The following is a 20,158-nucleotide window of genomic DNA, read 5'->3' as shown; positions in this document are numbered from 1 at the left end:
GCAGGGTGGAACTGGAAGATCGTGAAGGTCCCTTCCGGACCACCCTAGGCTGCGACAGTTCGCCGTACCCATGTGGCAGGGGGCGCAGGGTCCCACCCAGACCCTGCTCCGCCCCCCGCCCAGCACCGCCCCGCCCGGTCCCGCCCCCACCCCCCGCTCCCCCCGGGCTCCTCCCCAGCGGCAGGAGGGGGCTTGGGGGGGGTGTTCGAGCGGCCCCCGCTGGGACCCCGCCGCCTCCTCCCGGCCTGCCGCGGGACTCTGCTTTGCTGCTGGCACGGGGGATCACTGAGGGAAATACGGGGGCCGCCTCCTCCTCCCGCTGCTGCTCGGTGAGCGGCGGGCGCAGCATCCTCGGCAGCGGGAGGCCGGAAACAAAGGCTCGGCGCCAGCCCCGGCGGCTGCCCCTGCGCCCAGCGGGGATGGCGGCCCTCGGCTTAGGGGGGTTCAACGTCCCCGCCCGCAGGAAGAGCGGCCCGGCCCGCAACGCGGCGGTGGAACGGCGGAACCTGATCACGGTCTGCAGGTGAGAGCCGCCGCACCGGGCCCGGCGCTGCCCTGCCCGGGGCACCCGTTCGTGTCGCCCGGCCGCCGGTAGCGCGGCTTAGGGGCAACGTTCCGCCTCGGGGGCACCGTTCCACGCTGCGCAGGTGTCGAGCGGCCGCTGGCCATGGTGGCTGCGCGCAGGAGGTTGGAGCTCGGCTGCAGCCGCCCGGTCTGCGGGAGGCCGGGGGTGTGCCCGCATCCCTGCGGGTGTAGGGGGTCCCCAGCCCCCGGGCGTTCCCGGTCTGCAGGGGTGTAGGAGGTCCCCAGTCCACGGGGTCATGCAGCGATGGGCAGCGCAGCCTCCTCCATCCTGACTCAGCTCCTCCGGTGGCCGAGGCGCACCTGCTCCGCCGCATCGGGGCTTTAAATGCGCTTTTGTTTTTTGGCGGAGGGGGGGAGGCTTGTTTTGGGGACCTTCCCTGCATCCCTGGGCCAAAGGCGTGTTCTGGAGCAGAGCAGGACAGAGGAAACTCTTCAGTGTTGGGCTGAGGTTTTTATCTCCATGAAAATAGTCATGGAATGGTTTCGGTTGGAAGGGACCTCAAAGATCATTCAATTCTAACCCCCTGCCATGGGCAGGGACACCTCCCACCAGCCCAGCTTGCTCAAGGCCTCATCCAGCCTGGCCTTGAACACCTCCAGGGAGGGGGCATCCACAACCTCCCTGGGCAACCTGTTCCAGTGTCTCCCCACCCTCCCTGTCAAGAATTTCTTCCTCATCTGCAGTTTAAATGTCCCTTCTCAGGCTTCAATTCATCTAGTTCCATCTAGACCATCTGGGTCCTGGTGTAGCATCATCAACTGGCACAGTGTGGCTGCTTCTAAAATTCAGGCAGTAAATATTGGACGTGAAGTGAAGCCCTGAGATGTTCTGCAAGCTGCTGTGAACAGAAGTGGTGAACCCTGTGCTGTTGTGAGGCTGGTGCTGCAGGAGCAGTCCCAGGGAGGCTGCATTCAGGAGATATTTTTATCTCCAAAATGTAGATCAGGAGATCTGCAGCATAGACTGCATCTGGGATATCCACATCATGATTTCAGCATCTTGCTGCTGAGCTTACACAACCATAATCATCCTCCTGGTGGCTTTCCACTGATGGCTTTGTTGGAACCATGCAGCACTGCCAGGCTTGCAGCATTGCCCCATTACATCATGGCAGACTTTTAAAGCCATGAGCATGCTGGTATCAGGGAAAGCCATGAACACAATGGCAGCAGGGGCTCCTTTGGTTTGTTTCCATTGGTACATTTTTAAGTTGTCAAGTTAATTTCAGTGTTATCTGGAGAAAGTCTTCAGTGGACTTGTTACAAGGGCTGGGAATGACTGGATGAGGGGCAATGGCTTTGAGATAGAAGAGGAGAGATTGAGACTGGAAATTAGGAAGAAGTTCTTGACAGTGAGGGCAGGAAGACACTGGAACAGGTTGCCCAGGGAGGCTGTGGATGCCCCTCTCTGGAGGAGTTCAAGGCCAGGCTGGATGAGACCTTGAGCAAGCTGGGCTGGTGGGAGGTGTCCCTGCCCATGGCGGGGGCTGGGACTGGGTGTTCTTTATGATCTCTTCCAACCCAAACCATTCTGTGAGTCAATGCTATTCTTCATTTCTTGGTTTTTACTGACATAGTTAACAGTGATGGCAAAGTATAACTGCATCATGTAGCTGCTGAAAGGCTTTTGCTTCAATGTTGCTTCACATTCTAGTACCTGTGTCTCAGAGTAGCATCAATGCTCCTCAGCCCTTTCCCAGGCTGTTCTGCTTATCTCTCATCTCACCTATGAGAGGAGCTATGGCACAAAACCATGGAAAAGGTATTTTTCAGCAAACTTGCTGAAGGAGATCGTCTTAGGCTGCATCCAGAGGAGTGTGGGCAGCAGGGCAAGAGAGGGGATTCTGCCCCTTGGCTCTGCTCTGCTGAGACCCCACCTCCAATCCTGCCTCCAGTTCTGGTGTCCCCAGCATGAGAAGGTGACAGAGCTGCTGGAGTGAGTCCAGAGAAGGCCACAAAGATGATCCAAGGGCTGGAGAACCTCTGCTGTGAGGACAGGCTGAGGGAGCTGGGGCTGTTCAGCCTGGAGAAGAGAAGACTCCAGGAGGACCTTAGAGCTGCCTTCTAGTACCTGAAGGGATCCTACAGGAAGGCTGCAGAGGGACTTTTCCTGAGAGTGTTTAGAGACAGGACAAGGGGGAATGGTTTGAAGCTGAGGGAGAGCAGGGTTAGACTGGATCTGAGGAAGAAGTTCTTCGGTATGAGGGTGGTGAGACCCTGGAGGTAAAGGGTTTGTTACCTACAAGGGTTTGTGCCTACATTTATTTGCATTTTTATTCTTCTGCCAGTGTAACAGGAAAATATTTTTTAGTGCTTTCCTGCCTTTACCACACATTTTCTGTTATTGAAAGCTGAGTTTTATCAGGAATAGCCAAATTAGGATCAAACCCAGTAAGAAAATTGTCATTTCCAATCAAAATCCTCAGAGGGTGTGAAATGTTTCTGTTAAAAATAGCTCAAATGAATTGATTCAGTTCAATTTGGGATATGTGGCTGGCCACTCAGAGAAGGTGACAGATCCCAAGGAAAATAGCATCTAGAGAGTAGTGGTCTATGGCTCCATCTCCAGATGGAGGCAGGTGACAAGTGGTGTCCCTCCAGGGTCTGTATTGGGACTGCTGCTGATCAATCTCTTCATCAGTGATGCAGACAATGAGGATGAGGCACCCTCAGCAGGTCTGCAGTGAAACAAGCTGAGTGGTGTGGCTGATAGGACTGAAGGCTGGGATGGGGCCATCCAGAGGGACCTGCAGAGGTGGCTGAAGAGAATCTCCTGAGGTTCAATAAGGCAAAGTGCAAGGTCCTGCACCTGGATCAGGGCAATCCAAGATACCAATCCAAGCTGGGTGGTGATGAGAATGAGAGCAGCCTTATGGAAGAGGACTTGGGGGTGCTGGTGGAGGAGAAGCTGGACAGGAGGACACTTGCAGCCCAGAAGGCCAATGGCAGCCTGGGCTGCATCCAAAATGGCACTGGAAAAGTCTTTCAAGATCATCAACTCCAAGCACTCTCTAACTACACCGAGGCTGGGGCTAAACCATGTTCCTCAGCACCACATCACTGCCTCTTAGAAACACCTCCCTTCCACTGCTCCCTAGCAGTGATCCTGGCTGCGTAGAAATGCCCTGCTGAGGACAGATGTCTGCCACTGAAAATTGGTTAAAATTGTGGAGGAGTTCAAAACTGAGTCATAAATTGGCAGTGCAGAAGAAGCGTCCTCTTCCACCCTTCTCACTCCTAATTGCTGTCCTGGCAGAACCAGGAAAACAATAGGAGCTTGCAGGAGAGGTGGGATGGGGAGGTTTGCTTTACAAGGTTCCTCAGGATTAGATAATGGAGCTGAAGCTCTTCAAATCTAGCTGTCATCTGAGTGGGAGCAGAATTAGCCTCATTTGGGAAACCAGCATCAGGAGGCTGTGTGGCTGCTCTCATAAGGCACTTAGGATTACCTCTGCAGCACAGTCACCTGTTGCAGAACTGTTTGTGTGGAGATGCTGTGGAGCATATTTATCATGGACTCCTGCAGTGGTTAGGGTTGGAAGGCACCTTCAAACCCCATACATCTCCTAGGCCTGTGAGCAGCCATTCAGGTGATCTACAGCACTGCAGAACAGCTTGATGCTGTCTGCTGCTGCTCCTCTCTTTTTCTAGGTAGACTCAGGTTCCAGTTCTGCATGGCCACTGGGGTGAAAGCTCTGAAACACTGAGATCCTGTAGCAAAAAGCTTCTAACTGCTTCTCTTGCATGGAATATGGCAGAGATTCATGGAATCATAGAATGGGTTGGGTTGGGAGATCATCCAGACCATCTTGGATCCAACCCCCTGCCATGGGCAGAGACACCTCCCACCAGCCCAGCTTGCTCAAGGCCTCATCCAACCTGGTTTTGAACACCTCCATGGAGGGGGCATCCAAATTCCATCTTGTCTGCTTCTTACCATGACCTGCTTCAGCCTTTCTAGTTTCAAATGTTAGCTGTTTAAATCTTTTTGGTCATAATAATGTAGTCACATGGTGCTGGAGAGGACTTTCCTCCATCACAGGGCCATCAGCCTGCTCCAGTCAATGCACAGGCATAAGAGTGCAGAAAGCGGCTTTGTTTCATCATCTGTTTGCAGCACTCTTGCACTGGGATGGAATCAGTGTTCTTGTCATGGGATAGAGGTGACTCTGCTGATCCTTGGGCATGGATATTGAGGGTAAAAGGAGCACTGATGGAACAGCAAGCAGAAATCCTGATGGCTAGGATTACAGAGAGAAACGGATGTTTGGTGCTTTTGGGTGCTTGTTTTTCTGCAGCTTTATAGGAATAGGTTAGGGAAGAGGGAAATCATTAGGGCCTGAGTAGCTCCCTTCTGTGCAGAGAGTGTGGGGATTGCTGCTTGGTTGGTGGTGTGAAGTCTTCATGCCTCAAACCAGCAATGGGGGTTGTGTTTTCAGACTGTTCCACACAGAACCACAACATGCCAGCTTGGAAGGCACCCCAGGGACCATCTGCTCCAGCCTTTCTAGGTGACAGTGCAGCTGAGCTGAGCTGGCCCAGCACCCTGCCAAGCTGAGTGTGCAAACTGCCCAGTGCAGGGAACTCCACTGCTTCCCCTGGGAGATGATTCCAGTGTCCAGCTGTGCTCATGGGGAAACATTTTCTTCTAGAGTCCAATGGGAATCTCCCCAGCAATCACTTGTCCCCATCACCCCTTGTTTTTGACATGGGACTCCTTGGGAAAAGGGAGTCTCTATGGTCCTGGTAGCTACCCTCTATGTCCTGTTGCATGGGAAGAAGGTCTCCCTGAAGCCTTCTCTTTTCAATGCTGAACAAACCCGTCCATTCCTTCAGCTGGAATGTGTTTGTGTTGCTCTGACTGACATTATCAAGGTGGATTTCTGTTCTTTGCTGATCTGGTTTGTACAAACCAGTGTCCTGCTCTAGAGCTGTTGCTGGAATTTCTGATTGCCCTGTCCTTCTGCTCTAGGTTTTCAGTCAAGACTTTGATTGACCGTTCGTGCTTTGAGACCATCGACGACACCTCTCCTGAATTTAACAATTTTGCAGCCATTCTGGAACAGATCCTAAGCCATCGACTCAAAGGTATGCCCCTGTTCTGCCTCACTGGGGATGGCTTTGACAGGAGAATTGGCTTTCATGAAACCAGGGTGGACCTGTAGGACCTCCTGGGTGCTGAGTGAAAGCACTGGTGTCATGTGTCTGTCCCTTTGCTGCTGATTCCTGATTGCTCGTGGAAAAGTGCAGGAAAGGGCAGTTGGGAAACATGTTTCCAATATTCTTCTTGGAAGAACAAGTGGATGTTCAGCTGGGAGAAGAGAAGGCTCCAGGGACACATAATAGCATCCTGCCAGTACCTGAAGGGGGCTACAAGAAGGCTGCAGAGGGACTGTTTGCAAAGGCCTGCAGGGACAGGACAAGGGCAATGGTTTGAAATGAGAGCAGAGCAGATTTAGATTGGATGTGAGGAACAAGTTCTGCACCATGAGGGTGCTGGAACACTGCAACAGGTACAGGTTGCCCAGGGAGGTAGTTGAGGCCCCGTGGCTGGAGATATTGAAGGTGAGGCTGGAGAATGCTCTGAGCAAGCTGCTGTAGTGGAGGATGTCCCTGCTGAGTGCAAGGGGGTTGGACTGGACGACCTTTGGAGGTTCCTTCCAACCCAAACCATTCTATGATTCTTTGATTCTATGGAGCTGAGCTCTGCTTCTCTGCTTCATGGTAAGGCTGTGTCCCAAGAGCCTGCAAGACAGCTGTGGTGTTTGCTGCTGTGACAGATGTTGCAGAGCAGATCCACGGTGCTGCTGTCTTTGCTGTCTCCCTCCCCTGCTTCTGTTGCCTTCTTTTCTAGATACTGTTTAGGTCCTTTCCTAAGCTGCTTTTTGCTGTTGGAATGTAATGGATCTGGATGAAGTTGCTTTGAGAAAGGTCAGCGGTTGCTTTTCCTCTGGTGGGGAGTCAGATGCTGTTCTTGTTCAGGAAGATGTCTGTTTGCCTCCTCTGATTGTTCTAGAGGAAGCTGCTCTGCTGAGGGAACAGAGTGTGCCTTAGCACTTACAGGCACTAGAAGAGGCCTTGGAAGCTTCTCCACAGTTCTCAGTTTTGTGTACAGCTCCTGAAATGATTTGAGGATTCTGAAGGACATCATCATCATCATCATCTAAAGATAGATGTGGAAGATGCCATTCCACTCCTTTTCCTCCTGCTGCTTGTTAATCTTCATAACTAAGCTTTGTGAACAGCCTTGTGTGGGGGCTGACATTTCAGCAGCACAATTGCTACCTGCTGTCACTCTGTCACGGAAGAGAAAGGAACCAAACCACCCAGAGGGGCACAAACATGGTGTTTGTCATACTGAGACAAAGCTGAGTGCAGTCATTAGGGATACTTAGCAACTTGAGAGCAGGGAGATTGTTCACGTTTCTCATCCTGCCCAGGTGCAGTCACCCTTGAGCACAAATCATTAGACTTGGATATATAAATACTTAATTTTCATCCCCAACACCCTTTTGCTTCATGGCCTGTTATTCAGGACAGGCAGGAAAGATAGGAAACCATCACAGGCTGGCAAGCAGGTTAAAGGCAAATGGACAAGTGGTGACCCTCAAGAGTCTGTATTGGGAGCACTGCTGATCAATCTCTTCATCAGTGATACAGACAGCGAGGCTGAGACACCTTCAGCAGGTCTGCAGTGAAACAAGCTGAGTGGTGTGGCTGATAGGACTGAAGGCTGGGATGGGGCCATCCAGAGGGACCTGGACAGGCTGCAGAGGTGGCTGAGGAGAATCTCATGAGGTTCAGTGAGGCAAATTGCAAGGTCCTGAGCCTAGATCAGGGCAATCCTAGATATCAAAACAGGCTGGGGGGGGATGAGATTGAGAGCAGCCCTGCAGAGAAGGACTTGGGGGTCCTGGTGGGGGAGAAGCTGGACAGGAGCCACCAATGGGCACTTGTAGCCCAGAAGGCCAATGGCAGCCTGGCCTACATCCAAAGCAGTGTGGCCAGAGATGGAGAGAGGGGATCCTGCCCCTCTGCTCTGCACTGCTGAGACCTCACTGCAGTGCTGTGCACAGACATGGAGCCCTCAACACACGGAGGACATGGAGTGGGTCCAGAGGAGACCACAAAAAAGACTGGGGGGCTGGAGCACCTCTGGTGCAAGGAGAGGCTGAGGGAGCTGGGGTTGTTCAGCCTGGAGAAGAGAAGGCTCCAGGGAGACCTTAGAGCTACATTTTGATATCTGAAGGGGAGCGACAGGAAAGCTGCAGAGGAACTGTTCAGAGGGGCCTGTGGGGATAGGATGAGGGGCAATGGTTTGGAATTGGAGCAGGGCAGATTTAGGTTGGACATCAGGAGGAAGTTCTGCACAGTGAGGGAGAAGAGACACTGGAATAGGCTGTCCAGAGATGTGGTTGATGTACCGTTCCTGGAGACATTCAAGATCAGATTTGATGTGACCCTGGGCAGCCTGATCTAGCTGGAGGTGTCCCTGCTGACTGCAGGGGGTTGGACAAGATGAGCTTTGAGGGTCCCTTCCAACCTGATGCAATCTGTGAAGCTGTGAATTTGGAAGTAAAAAACTGTTTCTCATAAGAATCAGAGAAACCCAAGAAGCTGAATTGTTGTTGCAGTCTTCAGCTCATAATTACCAGTGGGATTGTTTCACTTTGCAGAGGTGAATTAAAATAGGGAAGGTGGCGTCAACTTGTGCATTGTGTGGCAGGCTGGGAATGGTGTGGGAATAAATCTGCCCATTACCAGGAACTGTTTTTTTCTTTAGAAACTGGAGGTAAGGAGCTGTGACAATGTGGATTTTAAGGCGATATCATAAAACACAGGACTGGAAAGCAATGATCTGTTGCTGATGGGAAGGGAATGGATTGAAACATGAGGCACAGGAAGAAATTCTTGACAGTGAGGGTGGGGAGACACTGGAATAGGTTGCCCAGGGAGGTTGTAGATGCCCCTCCCTGGAGGTGTTCAAGGCCAGGTCAGATGAGGATGAGGATTAGAGCAAACTGGGCTGGTGGGAGGTGTGCCTGCCCATGGCAGGGTGGTGGAACTGGATGATCTTTGGGGTCCCTTCCAACCCAAACCTTTCTGTGAATCTATAATTTAAAACCTGCAATCAGCTCAGAGTGATGTAGAAGTTGTCTTCAGCATGATGTTGTAGGGCTTTGTGCCTCTAAATTAGTTTTAAGTTAGCATTGAAGAATGTCAACACCTCTACTGTGAGGACAGGCTGAGGGAGCTGGGGTTGTTCAGCCTGGAGAAGACTCCAAGAGGACCCTAGAGCTGCCTTCCAGTACCTGAAGGGATCCTACAGGAAGACTGCAGAGGGACTTTTCCTGAGGGTGTCTAGAGACAGGACAAGGGGGAATGGTTTGAAGCTGAGGCAGAGCAGAGTTAGACTGGATCTGAGGAAGAAGTTCTTCAGTAGGAGGGTGGTGAGACCCTGGAATAGGCTGCCCAAGGAGGCTGTGGCTGCCTCCTCCCTGGAGGTGTTCAAGGCCAGGTTGGATGAGGCCTTGAGCAAACTGGGCTAATGGGAGGTGTCCCTGCCCATGGCAGGGGTTGGAACTGGATGATCTTGTAGATCCCTTCCAACACAAACCATTTCATGGATCTATGAATCTTGCTAGTACAAAATGCTGTCAGTGCAGGGCACTCAGAAGGAAGTATTTTAATTGTGTTTCTCTCCACTAGGCAGAGAGAGAGGTTCCTAAACGTTTCCCTCTCTTGTATTTTGGTTTAAGGTCAGATCTCCTGGTTTGGCTACGAAAGCCCTCGTAGCTTCTGGGACTACATTCGCGTAGCTTGCCGAAAGGTCTCCCACAGCTGCATCTGCAGTATTGAGAACATGGAGAACGTCGGTTCTTCTAGAGCTAAGGTAGGGAAGAGACAGCTCAGACTGACTCTCTGTGTTCCATCTCTCTGTGTAAAATACAGCTCATACCTCTGGACCCAGAAAAACCCCCACACTGCTGAGCTTGCTCCACAACTTCTCATTCTTTGAATGAGCCACCAATGGGCACTGGCAGCCCAGAAGGCCAATGGCAGCCTGGGCTGCGTCCAAAGCAGTGTGGCCAGAGATGGAGAGAGGGGATCCTGCCCCTCTGCTGTGCTCTGCTTAGACCTCGCTTCAGTGCTGTGTCCAGCTGTGGAGCCCTCAACACAGGAAGGACATGGACTTTGTGGAGCAGATCCAGAGGAGGGTCCCACCTTCATGGGGAAGAATTTTCTCCTCATGGCTCATCTCAGTCCAGCTTCTTCCAGTTTGAAGCCATCACCTCTCATCCTGCCACTTCATGCCATTGTCCAAAGTCCCTCTCCAGCTCTCCTGGAGGACCCCTTCAGATACTGGAGGGCTGCTCTAAGGTCTTCCTGGAGCCTTCTCTTCTCCAGGCTGAACAGCCCCAACTATCCCAGCTTGTCCCCATAGCAGAGCTGCTCCAGCAGCTTTTATTTACAAATCCTTCCCAGAGAGCCTCATGGTGCACAATCTGATGATTATTTTGCTACTAGTCAAGATGTATCTGACAGGTGTTTGTGAATCCCAAGATTTTAATGCACACAAAGATGTGACTCCAGTGGGCAATAAGAAGCAAAGTCATTTTCTGCAGTAGCCTGATAAATAAATACGCATTTTCCTGTCCTCTGTGGAAAGCCTCAAGCCAAGGAGTGAACAAAGCAGTTCCTTTGTGCAGCAGGGTGAGGAGTGCTGTTGAATATTTCAAGGTGTGGGGGGAGCATTTGGGATGTCCTCATCTGGAAGGGTTAGAGGCAGGTCTACACAGATACCAGTGCCATGGGGATCAGCTTTACTGGTGGTTCCTGCTTTAGGAGGGTTTGCCAGTAAGAGTGGCTTTCAGCCAAGCTGCTGAGCAGCAGCAGCAGGGTTGGATTTTCACTCAAGTTTAGGTTGGATGTTAGAAAAAATTTCTTTGCTGCAAGAGTGGTCAGGGATTGGAACAAGATGCCCAGGGAGGTGGCGGAGTCCCCATCCCTGGAGGTGTTCCAGAAACATGTGGCCATGGCACTTGGGGCCATGGTTTAGTGGCCATAGTGGTGTTGGGTTGCTGGTTGGACTGGGTGATCTTAAAGCCAAACCAATTCTGTGATTCTATGAAGAGTCAAAGTCTGTTGCTCAAAGCCCCACGAGCAGTCTCCACATGAGGAGGGAAGCAGGCTTCTGGCAGATGAGTAGCTCTGACAAGGCAGCTTTGGGGGGGAATGAAGGTGAAGTGGTCATGGAGGTGGTGGTTAGAAGATTGGACTTGATGATGCTCTTAGAGGTCTTTTCCATTCTTGGTGATTCAATAAGTCCATAAGTCTATGTTCCAAAGGACTGCAGGGTGAAGGCAGCCCTCCAGAGAGACATCCTCTTCATTTCCCTGCCCTCTGCTAAAGCTTCTGTGGTGTTGTTGGTGTTTATGGGAGTGGTGGTGGTCCTGGTGCTGTTGTTCAGCATCTGCCTAGCTTATTGTAAGTTTAGTTTCCTGGGTGCAGCTCTGGGGCCCTCAATCAAAGAAGGATATCGAGGTGCTGGAGTGGAGCCAGAGAAAGCCAAAGAAGCTGGTGAAGGGTGTGGAGAACAGGGCTGGTGAGGAGCAGCAGCAACCCAAACCATTCTGTGATTCCATCTTGGCAACAGTTCCTCCTCAGGGGTAATTCTATTCATCAGTGCATTTCACCCAGGTGAATCAAGGCTTCATTTTCACGTGGAAAATCAAGGCTTTGATTCTAGAATGCTTCAATATGTTACCTGCTTCTTCCTGCAGGGTCGGGCCTGGATCAGAGTGGCTCTGATGGAGAAGCACCTGTCTGAATACATCTCCACAGCTCTCAGAGACTTCAAAACCACCAGGTTCTGGAAGACTTTAAGCTTTGCAATGTTTTAGCAAACATTTCTCAAGTGAGGGGCTCAGGATTGGAAGTGAATGGTTGCCCTGATGAAGGTGCTGGCCAGTTCTTGGTTCCCCTTTTCCCACATGTAATGTTCACCTGAGTCCCAGTGAGCTGGCAATGGTCACTAGCAGCCCAGAAACCAGCCAGGTCTTAGGCTGCATCCAAAGAAGTGTGGCCAGCAGATGAGGGAGGGAATTCTGCCCCTCTGCTCTGGTGAGAGCCCACCTGGAGCATTGTGTCTAGTTCTAGTGCCCCCAGCACATGAAGGACGTGGAGAGGGTCCAGAGGAGGCTGCAAGGATGATCAGAGAGCTGGAGAACCTCTGCTATGGAAACAGGCTGAGAGAGTTGAGGCTGTTCAGCCTGGAGAAGAGAAGGCTGCAGGAGACCTTAGAGCAGCCTTCTAGTACCTAAAGGGGCTCAAGGACAGCTGGGGAAGGACTTTTGACAAGGGCTGGGAGTGACAGGATGAGGGACAATGGCTATGAGCAGGAAGAAGGGAGATTGAGACTGGAGGTGAGGAAGGAATTCTTGACTGTGAGGTTGGGGAGACACTGGAACAGGTTGCCCAGGGAGGTTGTGGATGTCCCCTCCCTGGAGGTGTTCAAGGCCAGGTTGGATGAGGCCTTGATCAAGCTGGGCTGGTGGGAGATGTCCCTGCCCATGGCAGGGGGTTGGAACTGGGTGTTCTTCATGATCCCTTCCAAACCATTCAATGAAACTATAAATTATCTGAGAGAAAATGGTGTTAACTGAATCTGTGTCTTTTTTGTTGAAGGAGATTTTATGAGGATGGAGCCATTGTCCTTGGGGAAGAAGCCAACATGCTTGCTGGGATGCTGCTGGGACTCAACGCCATTGATTTCAGGTAGCAGATTTGCATCCTCGATAACAAAATGCTCAGGGAAAGTGCTTGGAAATCAATGGCTGGTGAAAACCTTGTCTCTCACACTTCCAAGGGAATCTAACAAGACCTAGGTGAGAGGGAAGGATGGGGAGGGAGAGAGGAGGAGACCTTGAATGGCTTTTCTGGGTAAGAACAAAGTGATGCTATAGTTCAGCCTGGAAAGAGAAGACTCCAGAGGGACCTTAGAGCTGCCTTCCAGTACCTGAAGGGATCCTCCAGGAAGGCTGCAGAGGGACTTTTCCTGAGGGTGTCAAGAGAGAGGACAAGGGGGGATGGTTTGAAGCTGAGGCAGAGCAGGGTTAGACTGGATCTACTACATGGTAAGGACCATGAGATTGTTCTAGTAAAGGACAGTTTCTAGAAAATGGAACAGGCTGCCCAGGGAAGTTGTGGATGCCCCTCCCTGGCAGTGTTCAAGGCCAGGTTGGATGAGGCCTTGAGCAAGCTGGGCTGGTGGGAGGTGTCCCTGCCCATGGCAGGGGTTTGGAACTGGATGGTCTTGAAGATTCCTTCCAATCCAAACCATTCTGTGAAGCTATGAACTGTAGAGAAGTCTTTGAGGTGGAGACAGGTGAGCCCTAGTGAGAGCAGAATCTGTTTTTCTCCCTCACAGTAATCACAGACTAATTTTAGATTTATTTTTCTCTTTCATTATTTTATTACTATATATTTCATGATCCATTCATCTGCTGAGGGACTTTCATTTCATATTGACCAGCCTAGCCTGGCTGAGTAAGGTTTCAGTGCTCAGGTCTCCAGGCTTTTATCATTACCAAAAAATGAAGACAAATCAAATTTCCCACTGGTGAGATTCAGCTTCATCGCCATGGAATTTTCCTGGAGTAACTTTATTCTTGTTTCTTTGTTTTCCCAGTTTTTGTTTGAAGGGAGAGGGCTTGGATGGCAGCTTTCCAGCTGTCATAGATTACACACCCTACCTGAAGTTCACCCAAAGGTACTTCTTATGTTTACTGTCACTACACCAAGTTGTCCTTTCTCTGGGCCTGTGTAGCCATGAACTTAAATGTAGTTGTCGTGTATATTAAAATTATATGTGTTAAGATGCGACTTTATTCTGTAGGTGATAGGAGGAGAGGAGATGGCCTGAAATTGTGCCAGGGGAGGGTTTGGTTGGAGATGAGGAAAAAATTCTTTGCTGCAAGAGTGGTCAGGGATTGGCACAGGCTGCCCAGGGAGGTGGTGGAGTCCCCATCCCTGGAGGTGTTCCGGAACCGTGTGACCATGGCACTTGGGGCCATGGTTTAGTGGCCATGGTGGTGTTGGGCTGAAGGCTGGACTGGATGATCTTAGAGGTCTTTTCCAACCCAAACAATTCTCTGACAGATCAGTAGCAGGAGCAGTTAGCACACAACAGAAAATCAGGACCAGCTGAGTTTCTGATCTCATCTCCCAACTACGTCTTGCTCCTCTGCTCAGCCATATGGTTAATAATAAAAACAACTGACACAGAGATGGTCCAAGGGCTGGAGCATCTCAGCTATGGGGACGGGCTGAGAGAGTTGAGGCTGTTCAGCCAGGAGAAGAGAAGGTTCCAAGTCGACCTCAGGGCAGCTTTCCAGGATGTGAAGGGGCTACAGGAGAGCTGGGAAGGGACTTTTGACAAAGGCCTGGAGTGACAGGATGAGGGGTGATGGCTTCAGCCTGGAAGAAGCTGGATTGAGATGAGCCATGAGGAAGCAATTCTTGCCCAGGAGGGTGGTGAGGCACTGGGAGAGGCTGGCCAGAGAAGCTGTGGAGGCGCCAAGCCTGGCAGTGTTCAAGGCCAGGTTGGCTGAGGTCTTGAGCAAGCTTGGCTGGTGGGAGGTGTTCCTGGCCATGGCAGGGGGTTTGGAACTCGATGATCTTGATGGTCCCTTCCAACCCAAACCATTCTATGATTCCAAGAGTATCCTGCATACAGTTGTCAGACTGGCCAATGACAAGCTAATATTTAGCCTGTTCTCTAGGTGGCTCTACACAGAAAAACTTGAGCTATGAGATGATCTGTGCCAACATTCCGGTTCTTTTTGGCTTAGAGCTGTAGGCATCTTGTGAGGATATCTCTAGCTGCTGTGTAGAACCACACTGCTTTAATTTGAAGGGGAATTTGCACTTTCCCAAGGACAGCTTTTCACTTGGCTAACAAATTGTGCTCCTTCAGTTCTGACAGCATCAGCAGTGATGAAGAAGAGCTGAGGACGCTGGGCAGCAGTGGCAGTGAAGGCAGCACTCCGGAGAACATTGGTCCTCCTTTCATCACAGATGAGAACAGTTGGTACAACAAATGCAAAAGAGTGGAGCAGAAGTACCGGCTGGCCTTGGAGCAGAAGGTAAAGGAGGAGCCTGGGGGAGGTGGGGATGGAGCTGAACCAAAGCTCAGCACCAGCCAAGTGGTGGCATCTCCATTGCAGTGAAGGCAAGAAATAGATGAAATATCATTTAGTTTCACAGAAGTGCTTTGAAATGGTCTGATCCCCAGAGTGTCTAAGTGCCTTTGCTGACTGACGTGAAGGAGAAGAGGTTTGGGGAGGGAGGAGAAGCATAACAGCCACAATAACTCTGGGGTGAGATTTCAGCATGACATTGAGATGTCACAAATCTAATGGAGGACTTTGGCTCCTTTTTCCATGCTCAGAGTTCTAGGTAATGTGTCTCTGAAGCTGTTAGGTTGCAAACTGGAAGCAAACACGAATTGTCCACTTGGTTTCTCCCTTCCATAGAGGTTACAGAACTGTGTTAATTAGGTAGGAAGAGGCTGGGTGAAGGCTCCTCTCCTAAAGGTTTCTCTCCTTCCCTTTTGGGGACCTTTTTCATGGCAGTAAGTAGCAGCAACACTCGAGCTGCACACAGTGTGGTAGGCACCAGTTAATCAGAGGTTCTTAGATCCATAGAATGGGTTGGGTGGGCAGGGACCTTTAAGATCATCCAGTTCCACCCCCCTGCCATGGGCAGGGACACCTCCCACCAGGCCAGCTTGCTCAAGGCCTCATCCAGCCTGACCTTGAACACCTCCAGGGAAGGGCATCCACAGCCTCCCTGGGCAACCTGTTCCAGTGTCTCCCTGCCCTCACTGTCAAGAACTTCTTCCTAATCTCCCTCCTCAAGCTTAAAGCCATTGAGGTGAGATGTTTCCTTTCCAAAAAGGGGCTTCCTGACATTCTGTATGTTGGGAAGCAGGACATTTGTGACAAGAACAACCTGAAACTGATGTACTTTTAGTACGTGATATGGTGACTCTGATAGACCCTTCTTTTGCTCAATTACTCCATGGACTAGGACATAGAGGGTGGCTACCAGGACCATGGAGACTCCCTTTTCCCAAAGAGTCCCATGGGAGAGACAAGGGGTGATGGGGACAAGTTACTGCTGGGGAGATTCCCATTGGACTCCAGAAGAAAATTCTTCCCCATGAGCACAGTTTGACACTGGAATCGTGTCTCAGGGGAAGCAGTGGAGTCCCCTGCACTGGGCAGTTTGCAGACTCAGCTTGGCAGGGTGCTGGGCCAGCTCAGTTCAGCTGCACTGTCACCTAGAAAGGTTGGAACAGATGAGCCTTGGGTCCCTTCCAAGCTGGTACTCTGTGATTCTGTGATTAACCTTCCCTTTGACCAAACAGTGATAAAGTCCTTCTGTGCCTCCTCAGGAAGTCCGTGTGCTGCAGTCACCCAGAGCACAGGGGAATGATGTCCGCCAGGGTCACACCACGCAAAGAGACTGGAGTGCAGCTAAGATAAAGGCATCTGTGTCATCTGAGATGTTGGAATGGCAGGGTGGGACAGGGAGCATTTCAGCAAGATGAATCCTGGTGTCCACTGAGTTCTGTGACATCTCAGATATTAGGAAAAAAAAAATTTGGTATCAAGAAACATTTCTTTTCTAGAGGGACTGGCACAGGCTGCCCAGGGAGGTGGTGGAGTCACCCACCCTGGAGGTGTTCCAGAAGTGTGTAGCCATGGCACTTGGGGCCATGGTTTAGTGGCCATGGTAGTGTTGGGTTGGTGGTTGGACTGGGTGATCTTGGAGAGCTTTTCCAACCCAAACAGTTCTGTGATTCCATGATTACTTTATTGTGTCAGCAATGCTGTGCTGGTTTAGACCAAGAATCTTTGCTTATCCCACTGCCCCATCTTGGATACTTGCCCAAAGTAGATGTGAAGGGAAGAGTAAAACCAAAGCAAACGCATCTGCACTGTTTCTCCTCTGCATATCAGCTAAAGGACTTGCTGAGGATGAGAAGGTCTGTCTGTGATGGATCTCTTTTTCAAATATTTGTCACATAGCCCCGTGGCCTCATGGAAATTCTTAGCATCCAAGCCATATTTTTGGCAAAGTGTCCTGCTTTTCTTCCATCTGTTGTGTGAAAAACCACCTACTTTGCTGTCCTTTGGATCTGGCTCCTGCTAGCTTCATTTCATGGTGCCTGGCTCTTGGAGATTTAAAAAATCATGAACAGTGGCTTCCTTCCTGCCCTCTCCAGGCCATTCTGGGAATCTGGGAGTTTGTCTTTTCCAAGTTGTCTCTTGTCCAGGTCAATGAATCACAGTCAGACATTTTGTTACTTCTGTGGAAGTTCTCCCTCCCCTCTTTTGGAGTGGTGCAAACTCGTCCATTCTTTGTTTACCTTTTATGCTGGACTTCTGTCAGCTGCCACTGCATCTCGGTGTCCTTATAGACAGAGGTGTTTACCACTCATAGATTTCTGGTCCTGACACTGGAGCTTCATATCTAAAATTCCTCTTTTTAAGATGTTTGTTTGCAGTTTCTGGGAGGCAGGAAATGTGTGCATGTCCCAAGGCATCAGTTAGTACTTCCAAAGCCCTACTCAGAGCTTCAAGCTGCACCTTAACAGTCAGAGTAACTTCTGACAGAGCAAAACCACCCCCAGTCTGAAAAGCTCTGAACATTTCTCAGGGCTTGGACTGAAACTAAAATAAATTCACAGCATCACAGATTGCATCAAGTTGGAGAGGACCATCAAAGGTCATCTTGTCCAACCCCCCAGCAGTCAGCAGGGACATCTCCAACTAGATCAGGTTGCTGAGGGCCACATCAAATCCAGAGTTGTGATCTTTTTGTTGTACTAGTGACTGTTCCATGTTGGTTTTGAAAATCCAATTAGTGTTTCACACTGCTGACATTTCTGGCTCCCTGGTCCATCTATTATTCTGTTCCTCCACAGACATTCCTCCAAATTGGGGAAAGGAATGGAGGCATCTCAAAGTGGGGGGAGGAATTAAGTGGGGGGAAAATTGTGAGGGAGAGTGTTCCAAAACAGTGGGAGGAGAGCAGCTGAGGGACCTGGAGTTGTTTAGTCTGGAGAAGAGGAAGCTGAGGGGAGACCTCATTGCTCTCTACAGCTCCCTGAAAGGAGGCTGGAGCCAGGTGGGGTTTGGCCTCTTCTCCGTAGTCTCAGGTGATAGAAGATGAAATGGCCTGAAATTGTGCCAGGGGAGGGTTAGGTTGGAGATGAGGAAAAATTTCTTTGTGGCAAGAGTGTTTAGGCACTGGCACAGGCTGCCCAGGGTGGTGGTGGAGTCCCCATCCCTGGAGGTGTTCCAGAACTATGTGGCCATGGCACTTGGGGCCATGGTTTAGTGCCCATGATGGTGTTGGGTTGCTGGTTGGACTGGATGATCTTAGAGGCCTTTTCCAACCCAAACAATTCTGTGATTTTTTTTTTTTTTATATGAATAAGTAAGTTATTTCCTCGGTACCTGTTAGGAAACATCATGCTAATCTTAAGTCAATTTACTAGGCTGTTTGAAAATTTAGCACACAAACACTCCAACCCCAAATCATAACCCTGAACTAGAAAAACCAGGAACACACAGTGAACAACTTTTTGGTGGTGTATTCTTCACAGCTTTCTAATGCTTCCATTTGCAGGGCTACCTTGAAGAATTGGTACGGCTCAGAGAAAACCAACTCTCTGAATCTGTCTCACAGAATAAACTGCTGCTCCAGAGAATTGAAGATATGGATCTAGCCCATAAAATGGAGAAGGAGCAGCTGGAATATATCATTGTGGAGCTGCAAGACCAGTTGTAAGTTAGTATAATGGAGAAATGTTGTTTGCAGATTCATAGAATGGTTTGGGTTGGAAGGGACCTTCAAGATCATCCAGTCCCAACCCCCTGCCATGACCAGGGACACCTCTCACCAGCCCAGCTTGCTTAAGGCCTCATCCAGCCTCATCAAGGCCTCATTATTAGAGCAGCATTACTTACATTATTTAACTTGCTTATTCAATAGAAAACCTTCTGGTCCTGTGGAAAGGAGGCAAAGTATTGGAGGGGGGAAAAAGTTGGTGTATTTTACATTTAGTTGATATTTTTTACTCCTTCTTGAAAAATCATACATCCAGAAATACCTGCCCTGAAATCTGCTGCAGATAGACTCATTCTGAGATTAATTTATGATTTTTGCAGCTTACAGTAAACTTGCTTAGATTTTTAACATATTTTTATAAGGTGTTCTTTGTATTTTATTACTTCCATCTTTATGATTAGCCTTAAAAAAATGTACTGGAAGAAGCTTCCTTTTGAACACTGTACCCGAAGTGGTAGGCAGGAGGCTTCCTTTTGAACACAGTATTTGAAGTGCAAGGCAGCAGAGAATAAAGAAATAATTATTTTCTTCATACAGATTCTATTTTATTCTTGTGTGGCTCAGACACAAAGTTCCTCTGATAGCCCTAAAAATATGCACATTGCTGAAGCACTTTGCTTCTCATCCTGTCTTCAGTTCAAGGCAAGTTGCTAAAACACCAGGAGGTTTGATCTTTTCTCATAGCATATTTATCATTTTAGGAGCCACATACGCATTTATCATCATCTATAGATGATAAATACTTGAATATATGAAGATTCTTATCTAATTTATCTTCCCAGCCCTGTCTGTTGGGTAGGGAAGTGCTGTCCTTTTGCAGAGACACCTTCTGGTCACATTTCAAGACCCAGAGGGATGAAGAACCTCATTGTGATGACAAATTGCCAAATTATTTTACCTTCTATCTGGAGTAATTTGTATGTGTCTGAGCCTTGAAGTAAAATGGAAGTGGTCTATGGCCTTTGAAATAATCCAGGGTGAAAAAAATGTACTTTGGGGTGCTTTGGTTCCCTCTACCTAACATCTCACAGACCCCACCCAGAAGGGTCTTTTCTATGCAGTAAAAAAAAAAGTGTCTCTAGCTTGTAAACAACCCCCTGTTTTGTGTCTTTTTTACTTCCCCTCTCTTGTGATTGATCATTTTATTACCAGTGCTTGAAACTGATTTGATTCAGCTCTTCAGGAACACAGCATTTGCATTTTATTCATGTCAGTTTGGGAGCTGAGGAAGAAAAGTTATTTTTCTGAGCCTTTATTTTTTGCTGGTTGCCTGTAAGCTTTTGAGAGCTGCCTGTTACTGAGTTCTTTTCTGAATGATTCATGTTAGCCATCTTCAGCCTCCCTGATGATTTGGGAGAGGTGGGGGGAAGATGTTAGCTCATTTAAGCCCACTCTGACAATTGGGAATTCTGAACATTCAGACTTGCTGTTGATTTTTAGCTGGTCTATATCCAGTCTGTTGTCAATATTTCAGGCTTCAGGGTGTGATTGTGTTTGACTTCTCGTGCAAGGGGTGAGATTGTGGAGCAGTTTCTGTTGTACCTTGACAGTGAGCTGGGGAGAGGCTGCAGCCAGGAGCCTGGGCTACACTTGACATCTGGGGAGAGGGGTGGTGGAATCTTGCATTGTTTCTTCTGTGAGTGCAGCC

The 20,158-nt window shown here is 49.6% G+C and overlaps 1 protein-coding gene across 1 annotated transcript; it reads left to right on the top strand.

Annotated features, from left to right (window-relative positions):
• The first annotated feature begins 419 nt into the window (after window positions 1-419).
• Window positions 420-18,450, top strand: RUNDC3B (RUN domain containing 3B). Its single transcript, XM_054384904.1, has 8 exons — window positions 420-523; window positions 5,558-5,673; window positions 9,345-9,478; window positions 11,370-11,455; window positions 12,274-12,363; window positions 13,277-13,357; window positions 14,564-14,732; window positions 18,289-18,450. Exons 1-8 carry the CDS (start codon window positions 420-422, stop codon window positions 18,448-18,450), a joined length of 942 nt encoding a protein of 313 aa, XP_054240879.1.
• The last annotated feature ends 1,708 nt before the right edge of the window (window positions 18,451-20,158 follow it).

The sequence above is a fragment of the Indicator indicator genome, chromosome 11 (assembly GCF_027791375.1).
Source record: "Indicator indicator isolate 239-I01 chromosome 11, UM_Iind_1.1, whole genome shotgun sequence".
Lineage (NCBI taxonomy): Eukaryota > Metazoa > Chordata > Aves > Piciformes > Indicatoridae > Indicator > Indicator indicator.
This window is presented reverse-complemented; position numbering and strand designations above follow the sequence as displayed.

Bases quoted from the DNA above. Each gene is read 5' to 3' on its own strand.
- RUNDC3B (XM_054384904.1), top strand. From the start codon at position 420: ATGGCGGCCCTCGGCTTAGGGGGGTTCAACGTCCCCGCCCGCAGGAAG. The intron at 9,479-11,369 runs GTAGGGAAGAGA...TTCTTCCTGCAG, and splicing joins TCGGTTCTTCTAGAGCTAAG to GGTCGGGCCTGGATCAGAGT. The intron at 13,358-14,563 runs GTACTTCTTATG...GTGCTCCTTCAG, and splicing joins TACCTGAAGTTCACCCAAAG to TTCTGACAGCATCAGCAGTG.